This window comes from Colius striatus, chromosome 3, assembly GCF_028858725.1.
Source record: "Colius striatus isolate bColStr4 chromosome 3, bColStr4.1.hap1, whole genome shotgun sequence".
Classification (NCBI taxonomy): Eukaryota; Metazoa; Chordata; class Aves; order Coliiformes; family Coliidae; genus Colius; species Colius striatus.
In genome coordinates, this window is record NC_084761.1 from 54,298,970 (window position 1) to 54,320,192 (window position 21,223).

The window sequence follows — 21,223 nt, forward strand, 5'->3', positions numbered from 1 at the left end:
GACTAAGAAATCTCCTGAGTTGAAAATGGTTGGAGTTTGGAACGGGATTTGAGTAAAGTATAACATCTGCTGGGCTTGTTCATACTCTTCCCTAAGCATCTGCCTGTGGCCACTGTTGTAGACAGAATGTTTTACAATAGAGTCTGAAGTAGAATAGCTGCTTCTATGCAGTCATTTGACAATATTCATCAGATATTTGATGACTGTATGGTCTTCATATGAATAGTACTGCAATTAAGTTGGATATAGGATACTGGAATGGTACTTTGACACAATATTTCTGTCTGGTCAGGCAAATCCAGTCCTAGTCCTTTAAATGTTAGAAAATGAATATTTCCTTTGAGTTCTGCATTCAGAGTGACTGCAGGATCTCTGATTTTAACTACTATATTTAGGATAAGTACTAATATAAAATATAGATCCTTAATCAAACAAAGCATTTGAAATCACAAAGACATGAACAGTTCTACTGAAGTCAATCGCTCAGCTGACTGGCCTAAGTTGGTATCATAGTTAACCTATGTGAAGGCAAAAATATAACAAGAATCAGCTATAATCTAAAAAAGAGAATGTGTTTTTTCAATAACCAGGTTGTTTCCAATGTAAAAATAATTCTGTCTAGCAGCACTGACGTAATTTCTATTAGCAGATATGAGTCTGTCCTAGTTCAAGACAGGAAGGATAATGTCTTACAGGAGAGAAAATTATGCTAAGGATGCAGCAAAAAGTCAGTATGTTCTTTAATACCAAATGATCACACATGCTAAAACTTATTGGCAGCACAAGAACTTTCACCAAAGCCTCTTGAACTTTCAGTGCTAGATTTTTTTCTAATGTTGATGTAAGGGATGCAATTTACACTGTACATAATGTGTAAAATAATATGTATTTTAGGGCATAATGTGTAAAATATTTGTTTCCATAACAAGCTGTCATTGTAGGATTTCTACAGGGATTTCTGGGTGACATATCTTTGGAACTTTCTTATTTTGGAAATTATTAATTGCTATTATAATTTCTAAGAAACCGTGTAGTGTAATAACTAGGCACCAAGTATATAATTATGGTTACTCTGAAGTGTGTTTTTCAATCTAGGAGGACATGGCCTTTATTGCATGCTTAATTGTACTCAGAAGTATGTTTAGTCAAGAAGGTTCATATAACAGTGATTGCTCCAACCCCTAATTTTCTTCAATGTTACCCCTTCAAATAGGGTGTCACATACTGGAGTTTGTGCCTCAGTTACCTGTTCTTGCTGAATGTGTTTGTCCTCCAGGATTTCCACTGCTGTATACATAATGGTTCTTCTACATTTTATAGTCTTCATTTCATCCTTACCCAAAGAATCAGCAGTCAGGCATCACCAGTTCTTCAGGTTTTCTGAAAGAAAAGTAACAGAACTTTAATTTCACAGTAAAATTAATAATGCCTTTTTAGGATCTTCTAAGGCAGACCCTTTACCCTGCATGGATCCTTCAGGCAGGAATTAAGAGTGAAAATTCAGACATTCTCCTAGAAATTGCACTTATTATGATGGTGTCCCTTTTCTGAATTACTAAATCTGGATGAAGAAACAGATCTTAAAGTCATGATTTACTACAGTGCAAATGTAGAATCACAGAATCTTAAGGGTTGGAAAGGACCTTGAAAGATATGGTTCCACATATTTTTTCAGACTAACAACCAAAGCCCTTACACTGAGATTCTTTTGAAACAGCTGTTTGAAAGGCAAAAAGGATCTGTTTTCTTTAGGTAGCAGGCACATGATGAATTTGGGGGCTCATGTCCAGGTTGGAGTTGAATATGCACAATTCCTTGTAACACTATGAGTGTGCCATAAGTGTTCCAAAGATTACAACTGAGCATCTTGTGGGTTGTTAAGAAATTTGCCCCGAGGGCCTTTGGCACCATATGTCTAGCAGGTAGCTGACAGCTGTTCCGACTGAGTGCAAATCAAGAGGAATTTAAGTAAAGAGCAGCTACTACAGTAAAGCACATCAGCGATGTGATTTAGGCAGAATGCATACACTATGATAGGCAAAAAAGAAATTTGGATGTGACATTGCAGTCTGTCCTCACTTCTATCCTCACTTTCAGCAGAGTCAGCCAGGAGGAATCTTGAATCATACTTAAACTTATTATTAGCTGGAATTGCCTTGACTTGCACAGTAAGACATCTGTCTCTTCTTTTCTCTTTATTATGTAAGTAAAGGCAATAAAACCAGGTACTTAATCCTGTGTAGCACTTTGCATGTAAAAAGTGCTTTTAGAAAGTGTTTATGTTGCAGACAGTATAGAACACGTTGTTGAATGACATTTAAATAATAACTGTTTTCCTGGTTCTTTTCAAGGTACATATGTATAGACACATGTATGACCTACATCTACATATATATGTATGTATAGACATAGCTGTGTTACAGTTTGTCATAATGCATGCAGTTCATGCCTGTAGCATGTTGATAACAATTACTAATCATGCATTAACTCTTCACAAGTCATTTATATCCTCTGTTTATGCATGAATAAACACTGCCTCTAAGAACTTCGAAGCTGACAGGCTAACCCTTTTCACTACTGACTTGTATCTCCATTCTTAAATGGCAGGATAATCCACATAGGAATTGACACTGGCACTAAATGTGTTCAGCCAATTAGTTACACAATCATAATTTTTTATTGAAACATGGGGGTTAAATGTGAGCATATGGACTAAAACTGGGTGCTTACAAACAGACATCTTTTGATTTTTTTGCCCCCCAAAACTGGTGTGACTATCTTTCTGAACTTTCTGTAATATTATCTTACAGGCAGAAAAGAACCTGAGTAGTCTGAGAGATATGTTTCAGATGGGAGAACATTTTTTTGAGAGTTAATGTATTTCTCAGTCTGAATTACTTGTCTTTCAGTAACGTGCAGAACCTCACATGGCAATATTAATAATATTAGATCCTATTTGCCTAACAACAGGAACTATGAGTTTAGTCACTTTGGAGACTGGTTTTTAGGTTGGAATCTCTATAAGAGTTTTTCACCCATAACAACACAAATCCTACTGGCTTCTGTGACTTCGGATTAAAATTTAATCTGTAAGTATCATTAGAGAACTGTAGAATCAACATATGAGTGTCTTCTAATATAGATACCTCTGCTTTCCATATTGATCAGTCCTTTCAAGGATTACAAGACATGTACTTGGTTCTGTTGGGTTTTTTTCTGAGCTTTGAGATCATTGCTACAATATTTCCATTTCAGCAATTAGAGAGCAGGGAAAAAAAATCTTGGTCATGCACACAGCTCAACAGTGCTTTGCATATAGAGATCTGTCAGCAAAGGCATAGCTACATAAGCAAAGCAAGTAATAAAATGCATAAACCTTCAAGAAACATACGTTTTGGGCATCTTATATTATGATAATTTTCTGTGTTATCTGTGACAGCAATAAGACACGTGGCTGCTTTCTGTGCAGCACAGGCATTATTAATATGATTATGCCTATTATGATCGATACATGCCATTGCTATTTTGACAATCCCAGGCTTCTTATAGTTACCAGCAATATGGTGTTTGAAGGGGCACACATTTCTAATCATTCTTTCACTTGATTTTTAAAAATGAGAAACTTTTTTTGCATGCAGCTCTCTCAAAAGCCTTCATTTTAGAACCTCCAACACGGCATAACAGTCTGAATTTGCCAGCATTCAGATCGACCCTGTAAGGATCATCTGTCACACTCAGTATCCATAAAGGAGAGAGATGAGGGAACTGGAACATTAAGGAAGACAGACTATAATTTTCTTCATCTGATGGTTGATCCGTTTGTTACTTTGTTCTCTCCTGGGTTTGCTACTTTAAGTTTCTGTATTTGAAAAAGGAATGAAAATCACTATCTTTTCAGAAAGAAGCAAATCAGGTGCCTTCTGGTCATTGGTACCATAAGGGAGAAACATTTTATACCAAATACCTATTTTGTCCCTATTTCCTACAACGACATGAAGATATATACCTCTTTAGAATAGTAGAAAGGGAAAGAGGAACAAAGAGCTTTCAAAATCCTTAGGAAACCATCTTTCTTAGGAGCCCTGTAAACCTTTACACCTTCAGAATGATCACCAAAGCCATCAACATGTGACAAGTGAATGAAACAAAAACATTTGTAGTTACAAAGGTTGCAGAACATGAATGGCTTTTTTTTTAATCATGATTTATAATTGTGTGAATTAAATAAGCTCAGTTTTGAAGAACCACTAGTTTGGTGAGCTTTGAAACTAATGAAACTTGATTTACAAATGATGTGGGTCTTTGGCTGCCTGGCTTTTTCAATGAATTCATCTGAAAGCTAAGGCATGGGTACTTCTGTTAATAGAAATTTTAAAATACATATTCACCTTCCAGAAAAAAAGCTTGGTAAAATCTTTAGTAAAATGTTGTCAGCTATTTAATATCAGAAGTTCTGGTTTTCAGTCATAATTGCTCTCCTAGTAAAGCAGCTACTTTATGAATTAAATATGTTTGTGTTTAAATAATTTATAATATCTTCCTCCCAGGTGGATTTCCTGATGTCTGCCAATCAAGATGCCAATCTGCTTTCTGTCACACTTTTCCTTCTGCAGGTACATAGGCTCAATGTATGTTCCCAGCCACCTGTCTTTGCAAAACATTAAGGACTTAATATCTCTGTGCTTTCTATTTTTTTTTTCTGTTTTTTTTTTTTTTTTAACATGTGGTATCAATCTGTTGAAAAAAACAAGTTTGCAGAAAGCTGTTTGAAACGTGTATACATAAAGAGGGTTATTACACAAAACAAGGTAGACCGAAGAGAGCAATAAACCCAAAGAAATTCTGTCTTATGCAGATATAAATTATCTTTTGTGTGACTGAACAGCAGAACTAGACTCAAATCTCCATGTTCCACTGCAAACTAAAGAAAGGACTAATGTGCTTGGCCTGATCACTAAGAAAAGTCCTGTAACATGGTATATGGTTTACAAAACTATTTTCTAGTAACTGGGATAATGTCTAAGACCAAGAATTCCTGTGAAATCACCCTGAATCAATCAACATGGTCACATATACCCAACAGTGAACACAACAGCAGTTGCAAGCAGAGGAAAGATAGCAAAGTCCACCTCTGCACTCTGAAATACAATGAATGCTGAGACAGAGGTGGGTATGCCCTTATAGATTCATTTATAGTAAAACTTTGGTTTTATTTACTTATTTCACTTCAATAGCATCTCTAAATGACAAAATGACAAAACGACATCAAAACCATTCAGCAGAACCTGTCCCATTACTCATGATCAACCATGTTGCTGGTACAAGACTTTTTTTGGGGAGGCCTTTTTCCCCCAAGTCCTTCCCTTTTGAGGATGACTAGGTTGGCTGGCACTGCAATAGGATACTTGAATGTTGTGCAGACTCTCCTTCAAAGTCCTGCACATGTGACAGCTATGGCTTTTTCTGGCAAGTGCCAAGAGAGGGGGATGCTGTGAGACCTGTGTCTCCACTGGCCTGCCAAGAAGGTGCTGCTGGGTAAAAAAGCAGCTGTCTGTGACCTTGGCTAGTTTTTACATGGTGAAAGGTAAAAAAAATGATTCGTTATTATCTGTGAGATGTAAGAAACCTAAAGGTATTAAATAGATATCTTACCAAAGCAGCTCTGTTTTCTTTTCTTTGACACATATATCTCACTTTTTTCAGCTATAGAAAGATATTAGCTGTATGCTATGATTTAAAGTGAACCTGAAGGGTGGATGGTATTCATTTATCTTTTAAGCCTTGTCCTGTTGAGTTACCACAAATATTGATCCATCCTTTGGTATTTATAGCCATAGCTGCATCAGGAAGCACTTGCAAATGCCAGTGGATTCACAGACAGCTCAAAGAAGGAAATTAGGTTCTTTGCATACAAGAGGAGGTAACAGGGAGCCAGGCTGTGTGGCTGCTGGGTGGCTCTGCAGCCTGTGGACAGAGAGCTGCAGTAGCTCAGGCTGCTGGTGCTTGCTTGCAGTCATTTGTTCTGCTGCTGCTGCTACTACAGCACATTGCAGGTGCTTGCTCTGCTGCACTGTATTAAGGCTCTCTTAATACAAACAGGGGACACCTATGTCCACGTGTCTTAATCACGTTGCTGTCTTATTTTTCATGCCTCTTACCCCAAGTATCACAACAAAAACACAGGAAAATGGAAATGGCAATCAGTGGTTACCTGGTCACAAATACATTTGTGCCAGCCATTCTAGATCAGGTACAGCATCCTAGTTTCCTGAGATAAAGTTCAGAGAGGTTTTTTAAAAATAAGCTTACCTTTTTTTCTTCACTGAGATAGTGTTATGGGAAACCTCTGAGCTTTCCTTTCTGTTCGAGGAAAAAACTTGTCTTTATTTAATCTGCAAGTTCCTGTGTTTTAAAATGAAAACTCTGTCTCAAGATACCTGTGTCCTTAAAGCGACCCATGGTAGCAGATTTTTGCATCCCTGTGCATGTATGTTGTCATGACTTAGCAAGAAGCCGCTTTTGCTTGGTAACAGGGGGAGCAGGTTGCAGTGCAGACCCAGTAAAGAGTTTTTGGACTTTCCCCTGGCTCTTAGATTCAGACACAATTCCAGCCCAGCTGGGCCAATCTGGTGCCTCTGCCATGACTATTTAGGGATGGGAATTTGAAGTGCTTGGGAGGAGGTGTAAGAGTTGTACATGATGGAGACGACCATATGGACCCCACAGTCAGAGGAGGAAGGAAGGAGGAGCACCAGATCAGAGACCCCTCTGCAAGCCATGGTGAGAATGTAGGCTGTGACCCTGCAACCCATGCAGGGCAATGGCAGGACTGAGAGCCACCAGCAGCTCTGTGTTAGTGCACCCAGATGTAAAGGAGACTCTGTGAGGAGGCAGCCATGGCACAGGCTGTGCTGGAGAGCCTGTGGGCCCCAGAGCAGACCCACACAAGAGGCAGAGAGGAACTGCAGCCTTTGGGATGAACACACGTCAGAGTGGCCTGTGTAGGGCTGCTGGGTGTGTGAGGTACCCCACGGACTTGCAGGGAGGAATGGTGCAGAGCCCACACACCCTGAGGAGAGACAAATGGCACAAGCCATCAGGAATAGACTGACTGAAAGCCCCATTCCCTGCCCCCTTGAGCCGTTCACTGGGGGAGGAGAAAAAGACACTAGGATCAAGGCTCTGAGCCTGGGAAGAGGGGAGGGGTGGGGAGAAGATGGTCTTAAAGGGCTGGTTGTGCTTTTCATCATTGTACCACTCTGTGTTGTTTTGTGTTGGTAATGTTTTGGAGTTTTATGGTTATATTTTAGTTGACAGTGGATTACATGATTTTCTGTTTTCTTCCCCAAGCCGAGTAGCCTGGTCTGTTTTGTCCTGGACCATAAGAGCCCTTTGGCAATTCTCAAGTCTTTGGTACTTGAGTCTAATCATGGTATTTTGTCCCTTGGTGGTCCTAAATCACGACATACGTGCACACACACACATGCACAAATGTATATGGCAATATATGTATACCTTATGACAGAAAATAATGAAGGGCATGGAATAATTTTCAATGTGTGCCTATAACACAATTAGGACAGGAATGTTACTCAGAAAGTGGATCTGAAGATACCTGATATTTGGCTGTCGCACAATCTACAAACTGTTTGATGCCTGTTGTGGTACACATGCCAGATCATGAGCCCACTTCTTGTTTAACAAAGAAGTGACCTTCTTCACTTTTTATCTGCCATTATCTTATAGTCTAAACCCCAACAGAGCTTCACAAAGAAGCATGAGGAGTATTACATGATGTTGCAGAAGGCATCCATTGATGTAATAAACTTAATCATTGTTTCCATTCTGAAGAAAAAAATAAGTGTTCTTCAGATGATGGTGCTCTTTTTTCATTCTGCTGACTGGAGCTCTGGCAGTGTATACTAAAGGTGATATGAAATAAGACTAGAAGATAAAGACTTGGAAATAGCCATGATTTGCAGCAACTTGAGTGCTAAAAGGAATGTGAGACATATGGAAGACAATGCTTTTGAACTGTAGTGGGAGGGTGAACATTTGCTAACCTAAGACTAATCGGCTGTACAATGATGTTTACCCAGCTTGCACAGAGAGATTCTGGAGTCTCCTTCTCTGGAGGTTTTCAAAACCTGCCTGGATGCATTCCTGTGTGACCTGATCTAGGTGAACCTGCTTTAGCAGGGGGTTGGGCTAGATCATCTCTAGAGATCCCTTCCAATCCCTGCCATTCTATGATTCGATGATTCCCCATATTCACACCAAATAGGCAATGTAAGCAAGAAGTCCGGCATGCACTTGTAATTCTAGAAGCATGCAACACAAAGAGCTCCAGAAATGAGATTTCTGTTCCATTAGGTCTCTATTTATAATGCAGTTAAAGCCTACAACAATTGGAAAACCAACATCTTTTTAACAAGGACACCCAAAACAAACATTTTTGGTTTGTCGTTTTTTGGGTTTTTTGTTTTTTGTTTTTTTTTTTCCACCGGGAAATCCTGACATTTTAAATGAAGTGATGGTAACTATTGACTATTTACATGTGTGCACAGAGACATATAAAATCTCTTGAATCTTCCTTCCATCCTACTCAGCCCCTGACAACTCTATTGGACTCTTGTCTTTTCACAACACCGCTGAATGCTCCCTCCTCCCGACAAAGACCAGAGGATCTTCTCCCCTACACACACGACGGGGAACAGATGGGGCGGCGGGAGGGGGCGGCCAGGGAAAGGGAGAGGGAGAGCGCCGACCCGGCCCTCCCCTGCCCTCCCGGAGCCGGCGGCGCCACTCGCCCAGTGCCCATGTGCGGGCGAGCGGCCGGGACATGCTCATTGGGAGAACCCCGCTCCGCGGCTACCGCACATGCTCACTGACCACGGAGGGCACCGTCGGAGGTAGGGGTTCGCTCCGCCACCGGAGGAACCGACCGGGCTTTCTCTCTGACCGGCCCTAACCGCAGCGGTGGAGGGAAGGGGTGGGGGGAAGGCGGCCGCGGCGGAGCGTCTGCCGGTGAGCGCTGGGCACGGGCGGTGCGGGCCGAGGCTGCGTGTGCGTGCGGGGCCCGTGGCTCCAGTGGGACGAGCGAGGGGAAAGGAAGGGAAGGCGGAGAAGCAAAGGGGCCTCGCGCAGAGCGCGGTGTTCCCGCCGGGTGGCGACCTCCGAGGCCCCATCAGGACCTCGGCCAGCGCCGGGAGCGGCGGGGCCGGGCCGCGGTCGTGGGGCTGGGGCGTGAGGCGGCGGCAGGGGAAGCGCGGCCGTGAGGGCGACCCCGCTCGTTCCACATCCCGCGGTCCCTCACGCAGCGCCGGCAGCGCGGAGGCCGCTCCCTCTCCAATGCTGAGGACGGTGCGAGGCCTCGAGCCGGGCCGGCGCGGCGACGAGGCTGGGCGAGGGGCAGGGGGCGATGGGGGCAGCTCTGACACTGTTACCGGCCGGGGGATGGGAGGAGGCTGTGGCTCTCGGGAGGAGCTGAAGTGTCCCTGTGCCTCTTGAAGGCAGAGAGAGGGAGAGAGTCAGCTACTGCTCCTTAAACAGGATTTTTAAAAAAACATTACATCAAATAAAAGTGGAAAATGCAGCTGGTATTGAGACACCTGCGAGGTTTCCAGTGACCCAAGGAAATGTCGGGGGATCCATGGGATCCATCCATGGGATGGGCAACAAATGGGAAATGCCCCGGGTGTCACACAGCAGCAGCTGGGGACAGGTGGGTCTGCCTCTGACCACTAACTCAGCTCTTTGTCTTTGGGGTACATACTTTTTGCTGTGAGAAGTCCTAGAGAATTATAGAATCACATAATGGTAAGAGCTGGAATGGGCCTCATGTAGTCCAACCCTCAGCTCAAGCAGGTTTACCTCGATCAGGTGACACAGGGACGTATCCAGGCAGGTTTGAAAACCACTAGAGAAGGAAACTCCATACCCTCCCTGGGAAGCCTGTGCCAGGGCTCCGTCACCCTCACAGGAAAGAAGTTTTCTCTTGTATTTATGTAGAACTTTTTGTGTCCCAGCTTTTCTCTGTTACTCCTAGTCCTGTCCCTGGAGACAACAGAAAAAAAGTGTTGCCCCATCCTTCTGACACCCACCCTAGAGTTAACAAAGTCCCCTCCTAGTCTTCTCTTTTCTAAAGTCAAAATATTAAACTGAACACAGTATAATAAAACACACTATTGCATTTTGTGTTTAGTCATCTTGGCAAGGCCCTTTCAGTTGAGGCTCTGCAGCACAAATACTTCACACAAAATAGTCATTGCTGTTTAAATTCTGTACATAAAATCAAAAAAGTTTGCAACTCGTTCTCATAAGTAGCATTGAAATTATTGCTCTTTTGCTTGTGCAAGGTCACAGAGGGCTTGCAGTCTCTGCCTGACAAGATGACTGACCACATTTAACCATATTTACTGCAGTTGATACATGACATTTTTTGTGAGAAAATCTGTTTCCAAGTTTCTGATTATTTTGAATGATGTAGTCTTTGAAGGACATCATGTTTATTTCTTAAACACACTGGAGCAAACTTGCAGTTAAGTTATGTTCCACAACATCAGTCTCTTAAGCTTGGGAAGCAACTTGACTCTCAGAAAATTGCCTAAGTTGGTTCCATATGAGGTACAATTCAACAGATGCATTTGTTTACTTTTTGTAGGTATGTGTTCCCATTTGCCCTACTAACATAATTCTCTTTCTCTTCTTTTACCCCAGACTAAAGGTTTCTCTGTAGCTTAACCTTCAAAGATGAAGTTCTTACTAGCCATTTTCTTTTTCATCTCTTTCTCCCTGTGGATTGAAGAAGCTTATTCCAAAGAGAAGTCTTCAAAGAAAGGAAAGGGGAAAAAGAAGCAGTATCTATGTCCATCGTATGTTCCTTGTTTCTTTTATCTATTTTTCATGATGATCCTACCGTATTTATAGCAGTGGAAATTGCGTGGCAATTGAAGTAGAATGTGATGCTTTCTGCTGGAAAAATGGCATTTGGAGTGGGAATGGGGGAAAGGTTTGACCAGCATCATAGCTAAGTTCTGTCAATGAATGACATTTCTTCTGCAGCAGTTTCTTTTTTTGTGGGGGATTCCAGCTCCATGTCTTGTTACTTATGGGGACACAGCGATGTAGTCCAGTCGTGCTGTGCTGTCTAGTGTTGTGTTGCAGGCGTACTGAGAGGAGCAAGGAGGATGGAAAACTGTTGTACTGAAACTCAGTTTCTGGTTAGCTTAGTTCTGTATGAGGAGGCTTGTCCTACATGTATTCTTGCTGCATGTTAATTAGGAGTAAGGTCTTCAGCATCTTCCATCACTGATTTACTGTACTATAACTTTTATAGAGTTGGATTAATTGTTTCTATAAAGCATACACTTATAAAATAGTCTCTCTGTAGAAATACAGAAATTAAAATCTATGATTGCCCAGCTGAATAGGGACACTAATTCTGGACACTTATACTTACTTGATGTTAAAAATATTCCCTCTTTGTAAGACCTACCACATTTTACGTTATGATCCATAGGACAATATGAAAGTTTTATTTATGAGTGCTTTTTTTGTCACTTTCTTAACCAAACTTGCTCATCTTGTTAGTGTTATGGTGTAAATATCCGAGGAAAATACTGATGGAATATACTAAGTTGCCAATAAGCTTAGAAAAGCACTATGCCTTAAAAGGTAGTATTGCTTTGACAAATTTAAAACAAATTTCTTCCTTGACTGTAAAAGAGGAAGTCTGGAAGATGAGACTGGCTATTTAATATTATTAGACTTTTTCCAATGGGAAAAAAAAGTAGAATAACCAGACTGAAGCAAAGTTTGAATAATACTTTTTAAAGTTCCAGCTCCTTTTGAATATCAACGGTGATGCTTATTTGTAACCCAACATTTTTAGAAAGTTTCTGCATATGGTGAATGGTTTAATTATTTTTCTTTTTAATATCAAACCTGAAAAATGAGATGTATCTTTGAATTTGAATACACTAAGATGCAAGTTTCAAATGTGATTGTGCCTCATCTGAAATGACCCCTACCCGTTCTATCCCCTTTGACTATTTAATTTGAGCTCTGATTGGAGGTTTTGATCTGAACTATAATGATTTGTAGCAAGTAGAGCAATGTCAGTTCCCAGGACAGGTGTCAGCATAGAAACCCTCAGAAAATGAGTCACATAGCTGAAAATTGAATCCAGATCTTCCATGTCTTGTGGAAGCAACTGGCATTGTGCCCTTTTCTTGACTTGGTCATAATTAGAATTCAAAATGTTTATATTATTTTGTCTTGATAAGTAGATGCCTGTTTTTTGTTTGCTTTTCTCTTAACCACAGCATTTCTTGGTACTCTATTCTTTTTGATACTGGTTGATGTTACAACCATTAAATATGATGTCATTTGTCACCAATATTCTTGAAAAGCACTGAATAAATGCTGTGATTTTAGAAGTGATACTTTTGTATTCCAGCCTGATGAAGCTTTCTGTGAAAATACTAGCAGAATCCAGTGCTTGACTGATGTATCAGATGTGCAGTGTTGTTAGCTAGAAATAATTGCCATAGCAATAAGCCTCATTGAGTTTTCTGAATAATTAACAAGTTGTCTATATCTTACATGACTAAAGTTCACAGCTTGAGGGACAGCCACTTGTAATAACAGGGCTGCAGGACTGATGGTTTTGTGGTTGGCATCTGGAAGACTTCTCCTGTGAAGGAGCAATGAAAGTCAGTTCTATCTTGCAGAGAAATAATAAAATGCTATCTTAATTCAGGCTACTGAAAGCCTGAATTTTTTTTTCTTATGTTTGAATGGAACTTTTTGTGTTCCAACTTCATCCCATTACCCCTTGTCCTTCAAAATCATAGAATCATAGAATGGTAAGGGTTGGAAGGGACCTTTAGAGATCATCTAGTCCAACCCCCCCTGCAGAAGCAGGTTCACCTAGATCAGGTTGCATAGCAACATGTCCAGGTGGGTCTTGAAGACCACCAAGGAAGGAGATTCCACAACCTCCCTGGGCAGCCTGTGCCAGGGCTCCCTCACCCTCACAGTGAAATAGTTTTTTCTTATGTTTAAATGGAACTTTTTGTGTTCCAACTTCATCCCATTACCCCTTGTCCTGTTGCTAGACACAATAGATAAAAGGGATACCTCAGCCTCCTGACATGCACCATTTAGATATTTGTAAATATTAATGAGACCTTCCCTCAGTCTCCTCTTTTCTAGACTAAACAGCCCCAGTTCCCTCAGCCTTTCCTTGTATGAAAGGTGTTCCAGTCCCCTGATCATCTTGGTGGCCCTGCACTGGACTCTCTCCAGAAGTTCTCTGTCCCTGTTGAGCTGAGGAGCCCAGAACTGGACACAGTACTCCAGATGAGGCCTCACCAGGGCAGAGTAGAAGGGGAGCAGAACCTCAGAACCTCCCTGGTCCTGCTGGCCACACTCTTCTTGATGCATCCCAGGATGCCATTGGCCTTCTTGGCCACAAGGGCACATTGCTGACTTGTATTTAGTTTATTATCATCAGCATTTTTAAAATATTATTTCACAAAATTTCTTGACTTTGTGACATCTCGTGTGTTACAAAAAAGTCTGTCTACTCTTAATGATATTTTTCCTGAAAAAAAAAAAGTAGGGAATCTTTCCTCAGAAACAAACCAAAACCCAATGCAGTGGAGTGGTGATTAAGTGACATCAAAAATAGTCTTAAAGCATGTGGTTGAATGAAAACTTTACTAGTAAAGCATGGAAGAAATCCTTTAGAAGAATGCATTGTATCTTTTTTAAAGAAAATAAATAGGATTGTGCATAAATTCTAAAATAGACTGGTGAGAATTCCTAATGAAAACATACAGAATGGTAGGGGTTGGAAGAGACCTCTAGAGATCATCTCATCCAATCTAAAGCAAGTATGCCTAGATCAGGTCACTCCGAAATGCATCCAGATGGGTTTTGAAAACCTCCAGAGATCGAGACTCCACACCCTCCCTGGGCAGCCTGTGTCAGGGCTCTCTCATCCTCATAGTAAAATAGTTTTTCCTTATGTTTAAATGGAACTTTTTGTGTTCCAGCTTTTGTCCAATACCCCTGGTCTTTTCATTTGAGACAACAGAAAAACATTCACAAGTTAAAATCATAATCTGCCTTTAATTTGCATTGGTTGCTGGTGCAATAAAATTCAAAGCTTAATTGTAAACAAGTTATTGACTTTTGTTTCCTTACAACATGTGAAAAGCTAAATTTTTACCTCCTCAAGAGAACAAAAAACCACACTAATAATTATTGAAGGAACAGTCTTCTCTTTACAAACTTTATAATGCAATTCAAATGTAAGCAATTAATTTCCCAGGAAAGATTTATGCTGAATCTGGTGTTACTCCTTGAATTTCTTATCTTGATGTTAAGAAATGGATGGTTATAAGAGTAGTTTGGGACTCTAGCATGAATTTGTATGAAAATTGAGCACACTTTAACTTTTCCTTTTATGGCTCTCCAGAATAAAAGCCTTTTGCCAAATGTGCCCCACTGGCATGAAATTAGCTACTGTTAGAATAAGCTGAAAGCAAGCCAACTAGAAACCCCATAAAAAGTTCATTATTGTCTCATAAACGCATACTTGCTTCCTTCAATCAGGAAAATTCTATTTTGTGTCTCAGAGCAAAACCTCTTACTTGTGATTGTTCGTAACACTCTACTTCTCAATGCATTCTGTGATAGCGTCTTGATTGGCCATCTTACTTTCATTTATTTCTGAAACTGTTTTTCTCAGCTTTTTTATTGAGGAGTTTCGTGAAGCTGATGCTTAATCACTTGATTCTTCTTTTGATTTAATGCTTGCTCAGTACAGATGTAAGATTTCACATCTTACATTTAGATAATTTTCCTTCTTACTACAGGCTTTACCAAAGAAACAGAGTAATTATACTTGTGTCTGATTCCTGAATGTTCATTGATTTACAAAGAAATTTATATATTAGGACAAAAATCCTGTAACAGAGAGTTTTCAGCATGAATCTCACAAGCTGACTTTCACAGATACATAGTACAAAAAAAATACAAAGCTTCAAAGCTTCAGTGTGACAAAACTCTTGTCTTTTGTCTCCATGGAAAATATTATTTAAAATCCCAGCAAAAACCAAGTCCACCTGTTCATTAAAAAAAAAAAGAAGACAATTTTGTGAGTTCAGTCTTCTGTTTACAAAGCTTATTTTGAAATTCACTATACTGAATATGGATTATTTAGATATAGTAACAGATGGATTTAGTCACTTGTTCACTTTCTTGATCGTAGACCACTCATCAGCTGTATTACCTCTGTTACTTCCTATTGACTTCTTTTTAATTCTTCATAATACTTGTTTCTGGTTAACATGTTAGACACAGTTGTGACTTTTTCTAAGAGCATTGCTGGAGAATGCTTTCTTTTTGTTATGTTGTAATAAATACTTCAATTATTTTAGGATATTTGAGCTATTACCTTACTATCCCTAGTAGCCCAGAAGATCTCTACTCAAAACTACTTGCAAAATGTCCAGATAAATGAAGTTATAAGGAAAGGGAAGTTTTGCTATGACAATGTTATAGAAGGCATAGAGATGTATCAAAATCAATTAAGATTGTGCCCGTAATCACAATTACCAGTCTTTATTACAGTTTTAGTATGACTCGGCTATTTACTTGCACAGTGTTCATTTCTGAAGATCCCACAGTGTCTCTAATGCTACAGCAATGCTAAGAGTATAACCTTAGTTATTAAATCTCATTCTTTTTTCTGGATACCAAGACTGCTTTTAAAACAGTGTCCCTCCCTTTTAAAACAGGCCCCCTCCACATGGACATTTGTATCCATGTAGATGATTAACTCAATACTGTCTATGTATGATGTGTGATGTCTGTAGAGACCTTTTTAGCCACAAAGCAGGAGTACAAATCGTATTTTGACATGTATTCAATAAAGCATATCAGCTACTTCAGAAACTGTGAAATGGCCCTCTAAGCCCTCCAGAAAACATGGCTAGTGCCATCTGCCAGGGAAGAAGCTTAGAAAGGTCACAGATGACAAGGTTCAATAAACACCTTCTTTTAAAACATAACATCGGAGTACAGTGGAACTAGGGAAAAAAAGTCTTGGATGTGTTTAAAACATAGAGTTGGATTAAAGTCTGTCCTAATGTTTTTCTTGGTTAACTTTCAGCTTCTGAGATACTCTTTCTATTCAGAGTCTAGTTCAAAAGTGTGTCTCATATCTCGGATTCTCTCCACAGACTTTAAAAAAATTATCAAGTGTTTGGGTAAACATGGCCTCTGTATCTGTAGTATGTGATCATTCCCCAAAATGCAAATGATGGGAAAATAGAATCATCTCTGTTTTCCTTCATATCTTATGGAAGACACAGTTGATAGTCTATGAACATCGTCATTTGTAGGTACGATGGGAGGGTTGATACAGTTTGTGGGAGAATGAAGTTGAAAGAAGTGACTAAATTTGGCTGTGGAGGCAGGTACATCTCACGGTCACTCTGAAGATAAGTACATTGCAGAGCCCAGGTCTGGTTCCTATAAAATTATTTTGCCCCATTGTAACAGCACTTAGTCAATGTTTTAATTTTTTTGTAGCATGCAACTCTGATGGGAAGCTGTGATCCTGAACAGATAGGGCCACATTCCAGGAGGTTTGGGAATTTGTTTTCATAGTGGATAAATGCACAAGGGAGTAAAAGGTAAAGCTATATAAGCAAAACCTAAGTTCTCTTGTAAGACGGTAATTGAGCATGGTAGGCTGTTTCTTGCTCAGTACTTCTCGCTCTCAGTGAGCAGTATTTACTCCATTCTGAACACTGTAGTGACAAGATTCTATGATCAGACAGAAAAGTTACAAACTTTGTAGTTCATATACAACCTCCAGACTGAGAAAATCCATGGATCTGCAGGTTAAATTACACCCTCTAAACCTAAGCTGAAGGAAAAGAGTAGGTCTAAATCCTATTCTCGGCTCCAGAAAATGGATCTTTGAAAGACAAATTATATAAATTGCATGTCCACTTATACTTTCTGCTTATAGTTCCACTTACACCACCACACAGGTGGTTAGATTTTACCAGAATCCATGTATTGTTTCAGTACTTAACACATTTGGGGGAAAAAAAAAAAAAAGCCTGGGACAAGGAACCGATGTGGATGAATGATTTTTAAGATGTCTATAGTTCTGCTTAAACATCTGGATGCTGCTTGTGTTTTGTGTGTGTGTGTGATATCAGGACACAACAAGGTGCTCATTATACACAAAGATTGTTTAGGTGGTGACTTTAGTAGTATACAGAAATGCCTGAGCTAGGACCACACAAGCTAGTTTTAAGAAATGGAAGCAGTGCTGTGTGCTTGCTGTGCGCAGTACTAGTCAGATTGGATGCAATGCCATAATAACCTGGTCCTATTGGCTTTGGAACTGTCATCTCTATGGCGGGCAGATAATTAAGCTTACTTTTCTCAAGCCTGGGAAGTAACAAGGCATTTCACATTGCCATATTAATACTCCTTAAGGTGTCTAACTCTGGCATGTTGAATGTGAAACCAAAGGTGGACTTAGAAGTTTCTGATTGACAAAGACTGAAGCAGTGACTCAGCTATTCACACCTCTCAACTTGAGGAAGATTGCCTACGTGCCCACACAGGACACTGTGCACTTTGGTCTCTCTACAGCAGAAGATGGAAGATCAGTTATTTCACTCCCATAATTCATGATTCAGAATTTGGGGTGCTCAATCTGTGCTTCTGTTTCAAATTTCATTGTGAAAGAGCCTTTCTGCTTGTTCACCACACTGCATTAACTCCTAATTTAGGTACTGAAGTTGCATATTTAATGTTAGGTGTTTAGCTGTTAGCTGCATTCATGAGGATGTGCAAAGAGTTATTCAGAGTTACATAGTATTAATGTAATTTGAGTGGCATTAGCATTGTAATTATTCATCCTAGTAACAGAGATGTCACACGGTATAGTTTGAAAATGTAACTATTAAGTATACTGGAGATCACAGAGATCACTCAGAATTATATAGTATCTCATTGATCTGTATTAATCTGTTTTTATGCTTTGAGTTATTGCAGTCAGAAAATGAAATACCTGCAAATCAGAACACCAATAGAAGGGAAATAGTACTTAGGATGTATGGTGAGATAACAAGACATTGTGTTTCCCAAAACTTATTTTTTCCTATTCCCAGATGTACACTGTCACGTTATATGACTGAAATGCCAGTTTCCATCACATCGATTAGATGATCTGCACTAAAATCTGTTATTTCAGCATTATATAGGAAGTTTTGCTGGAGATAACCGAACAGTGTGAGTTGAAATACATCTTTTAACTGTCAGACAATAATCTAGAACTATGTAAAGGTACAGCTTAATGCTAGATTATCCAAGCTATGCACTTTAAGCAAACACCAACAATAGGCTGAGCATACTACCTGATTGTCTGCACTGCAGGATATTTATAAGATGACATGTGATTATGTCGCTGTGATGTGTTTTTTTTTTTCTTTTCCCTAGTCATAATGCCATAAGTAAAAAGTACATTCATGTTCTTTTATAAAATTAGAGATTCTTCAGAATAATGGGATCTTAAGACTAGAGATCAGAGCAGCAGTTGAATTAATACAACAGCAAAGGTTCTCCTTCCCACTTGTGTAGAATATTGTTGGGTTTTTTTTCTCCAGTCATCCTCCTGTATCATTTCTTATCATGAAGACTCTTTGTAACTTCACTGAGCTCTGAGAGACCAAGTGTCATGAAAACCCCTACACATACAATGTCTTCTGACACAGTTACTTGATACAAATGTAAAGAAGCTATATAAATTTCACACCAAGTGGAATATATTCCTTCTCTTGCCATGCATATCTGCTTATCTAAACTTCTGTTTTTATTAATGAGTTATGAAAATAATTATCCATTGCCATCAACTGAAAATGTTAATCATGTTAATCAACGGCAGTGATAAAATGCGTGGAGCTGCAGTGGCAGAGGTGATAGATGTATTACTGCATATCCTGTGAAATACAGTGTTTAAAATCATTCTTTTACTCATCAGTGATACCAGAAGTGATCTCCCAAAGACCAGAAAGAGGCTAGTCTTGTCACATAGAGATTTTATACCAAAAGACTAATGGTATTTTGTTTTCTTTCTGGATTTTGAGGACATCGTTCATAGGCGTAAGAACATTTATAAGAACACTGTTTGTCTTCTCTTTTTTTTTTTCAGAAAAAGAGAAATCATATGTTGAGTTTGGGGTTTTGTGCTGAGTTGTTTTGTTTTGTTTTTTTCAAAATTGCTATTGAGGCAAAATCCTTGACAAAGCAATATCTAGCTTTACTATTACTTGCTTTTATGTTCCCTTCAGAGCAACTGTGAGACTATGCATTTGCCTGTCATTAATTTATCCCAGAATGGCCAACTAATCAGGAGTGGTTAGTGGCTTTAGGTAAATATCTTCATGGCATAGTCTCAATGTGTTTCTCTACGCATGTAAACCTTCCTATTCGCTGTTTTTTGAAGTTGCTCTGCTCATCTGTCTCTTGAGAGTGGCATAACCTCTTAACTCACCAAAAACTACACATATGATTTACTGATTTGCTGGTGAAATTCAAGCATTTTGATTAGCAAGGCTCTCTGAAAGAAATCCAGTCCTTGTGATGATGTTAGTCACACAAGTGCTATTAAGTGACAGTAGCTGAATGACAGCATGCTGTAAAAGAGAACAACGAAAATACAACTGAAACTGAGCAGAGCTTTTTTTCCAGTAGCTATTCCAACCACTTCAGTCAAAGTCACCTTTAAAAAATAGCAGTTACTCTCAGTGAATCTTCTCCCAACTCCAAATAGCCAGTGCTGTTGTGTGTAATTTTGTTCTTATATAAATGAGGATAAATTTGTGCACATTACACTTGCACAGGTTCAACTTGCGGAAGATGTTGTCATGATGTTTCTCTAACAGAAAGTAGCATTGCCACTCATTCTCCGTCTCATCTCTGTCTTCCCAGAGTAGTAAATCTGGTTTGCCTGATTTATGGATGACCTTTGAACAAACAGCTTGATAGTTCTGCAGCAGATCTCACAAAACTACCATCTTATTCCTCTTCCTTGAAGACACAAATAAATCTGTCAGCTGTATTTGGTTTTCTTTTGCTGTTTGATGATCACTCATTTAATTTCTCAGTTTTTTTTATCTCTTTTCCTCAGTGTATTTTATGACCATCTGTATTTAATTTATATAGCCATGTTTTCTTGTGTGGTTCAGTTTGCCATCATCACTATTTAATTAACTTCTTGATATAATCCATAGCAGAATTAAAAAACAAACCAAAAAAATTCCAATTTAGGTTTGTTCATTAGTTGGTGTTAGGGTTTGTTTTGATATTTTGTTGATAGGAGACATGTATGATTGAGAAGTAAATTTTACTGCCTCAGTTAAGGAGACCTTTCTTTTAAAAATATAAATTCTGTAAGTGTCTGGTGTAGATATTTTAGAGATTAAGATGTGTGACTTTCAAGGAAGCAATGTCATGAACTTTTTTTGTATCAGATATAATACAGTGTACAGAGTGTTTGCCTACCTTTGAAATAGTTAAATGAACATTCTTTTATATCTTGTTCCTCCTACAAAATGGAAAATAATCTCAACATTTAATTTTGTGTTTTCTTAACATCCAATTAGTGGTACATGGGAAAAAAAATGATATAAAACTTGTTGTATTTCTGCAGCAACCTGTTCATTGGTAAAATCATCACTGAAAACTGAACACAAATCTCAAAATTACAGAAATGGAATGGAATGGAATGGTTGAGTTGAAAGGGACCTACAGTGATCATCTAGTCCAACTACCCTATCAGTTTAGAACATAAATTAGTTCTTTTGCATAATGATCCAAATCAAGTCAAATATAAAAAGCTGTAAACACAAACCTGGGAGAATTGTTTGAAAGCAAATTTCTCAATTATTCAAAGGTCTTAGAACATCTATTGTTATTTAATCACTCATATTAAATGAGCAGAAAATTGTTGTACACAGAATAAGGACATACTAGTGGAAGTTCACATATGTTACTAAAAGATTCTTTGGTTTTTTTTGGTGGACCATTTATGTCTGGATATGTTCTAATAAAAAAAGTAGATCACTTATGTGATTGTTAAATGTTGCAGATGTTTTAGTGCATTTGCAAGAAATGTGTGAGG

General features: G+C 39.1%; 1 protein-coding gene across 1 annotated transcript in view; it reads left to right on the forward strand.

Moving 5' to 3' along the window:
* The first annotated feature begins 10,752 nt into the window (after positions 1 to 10,752).
* The window catches only part of GLRB (glycine receptor beta), a 52,346-nt gene continuing 41,875 nt past the window's right edge, over positions 10,753 to 21,223 (forward strand). The window contains exon 1 of the mRNA XM_010206494.2: positions 10,753 to 10,874. Coding sequence (XP_010204796.1) covers positions 10,753 to 10,874 — 122 coding nt within the window. The remainder of the gene's footprint in view (positions 10,875 to 21,223) is intronic.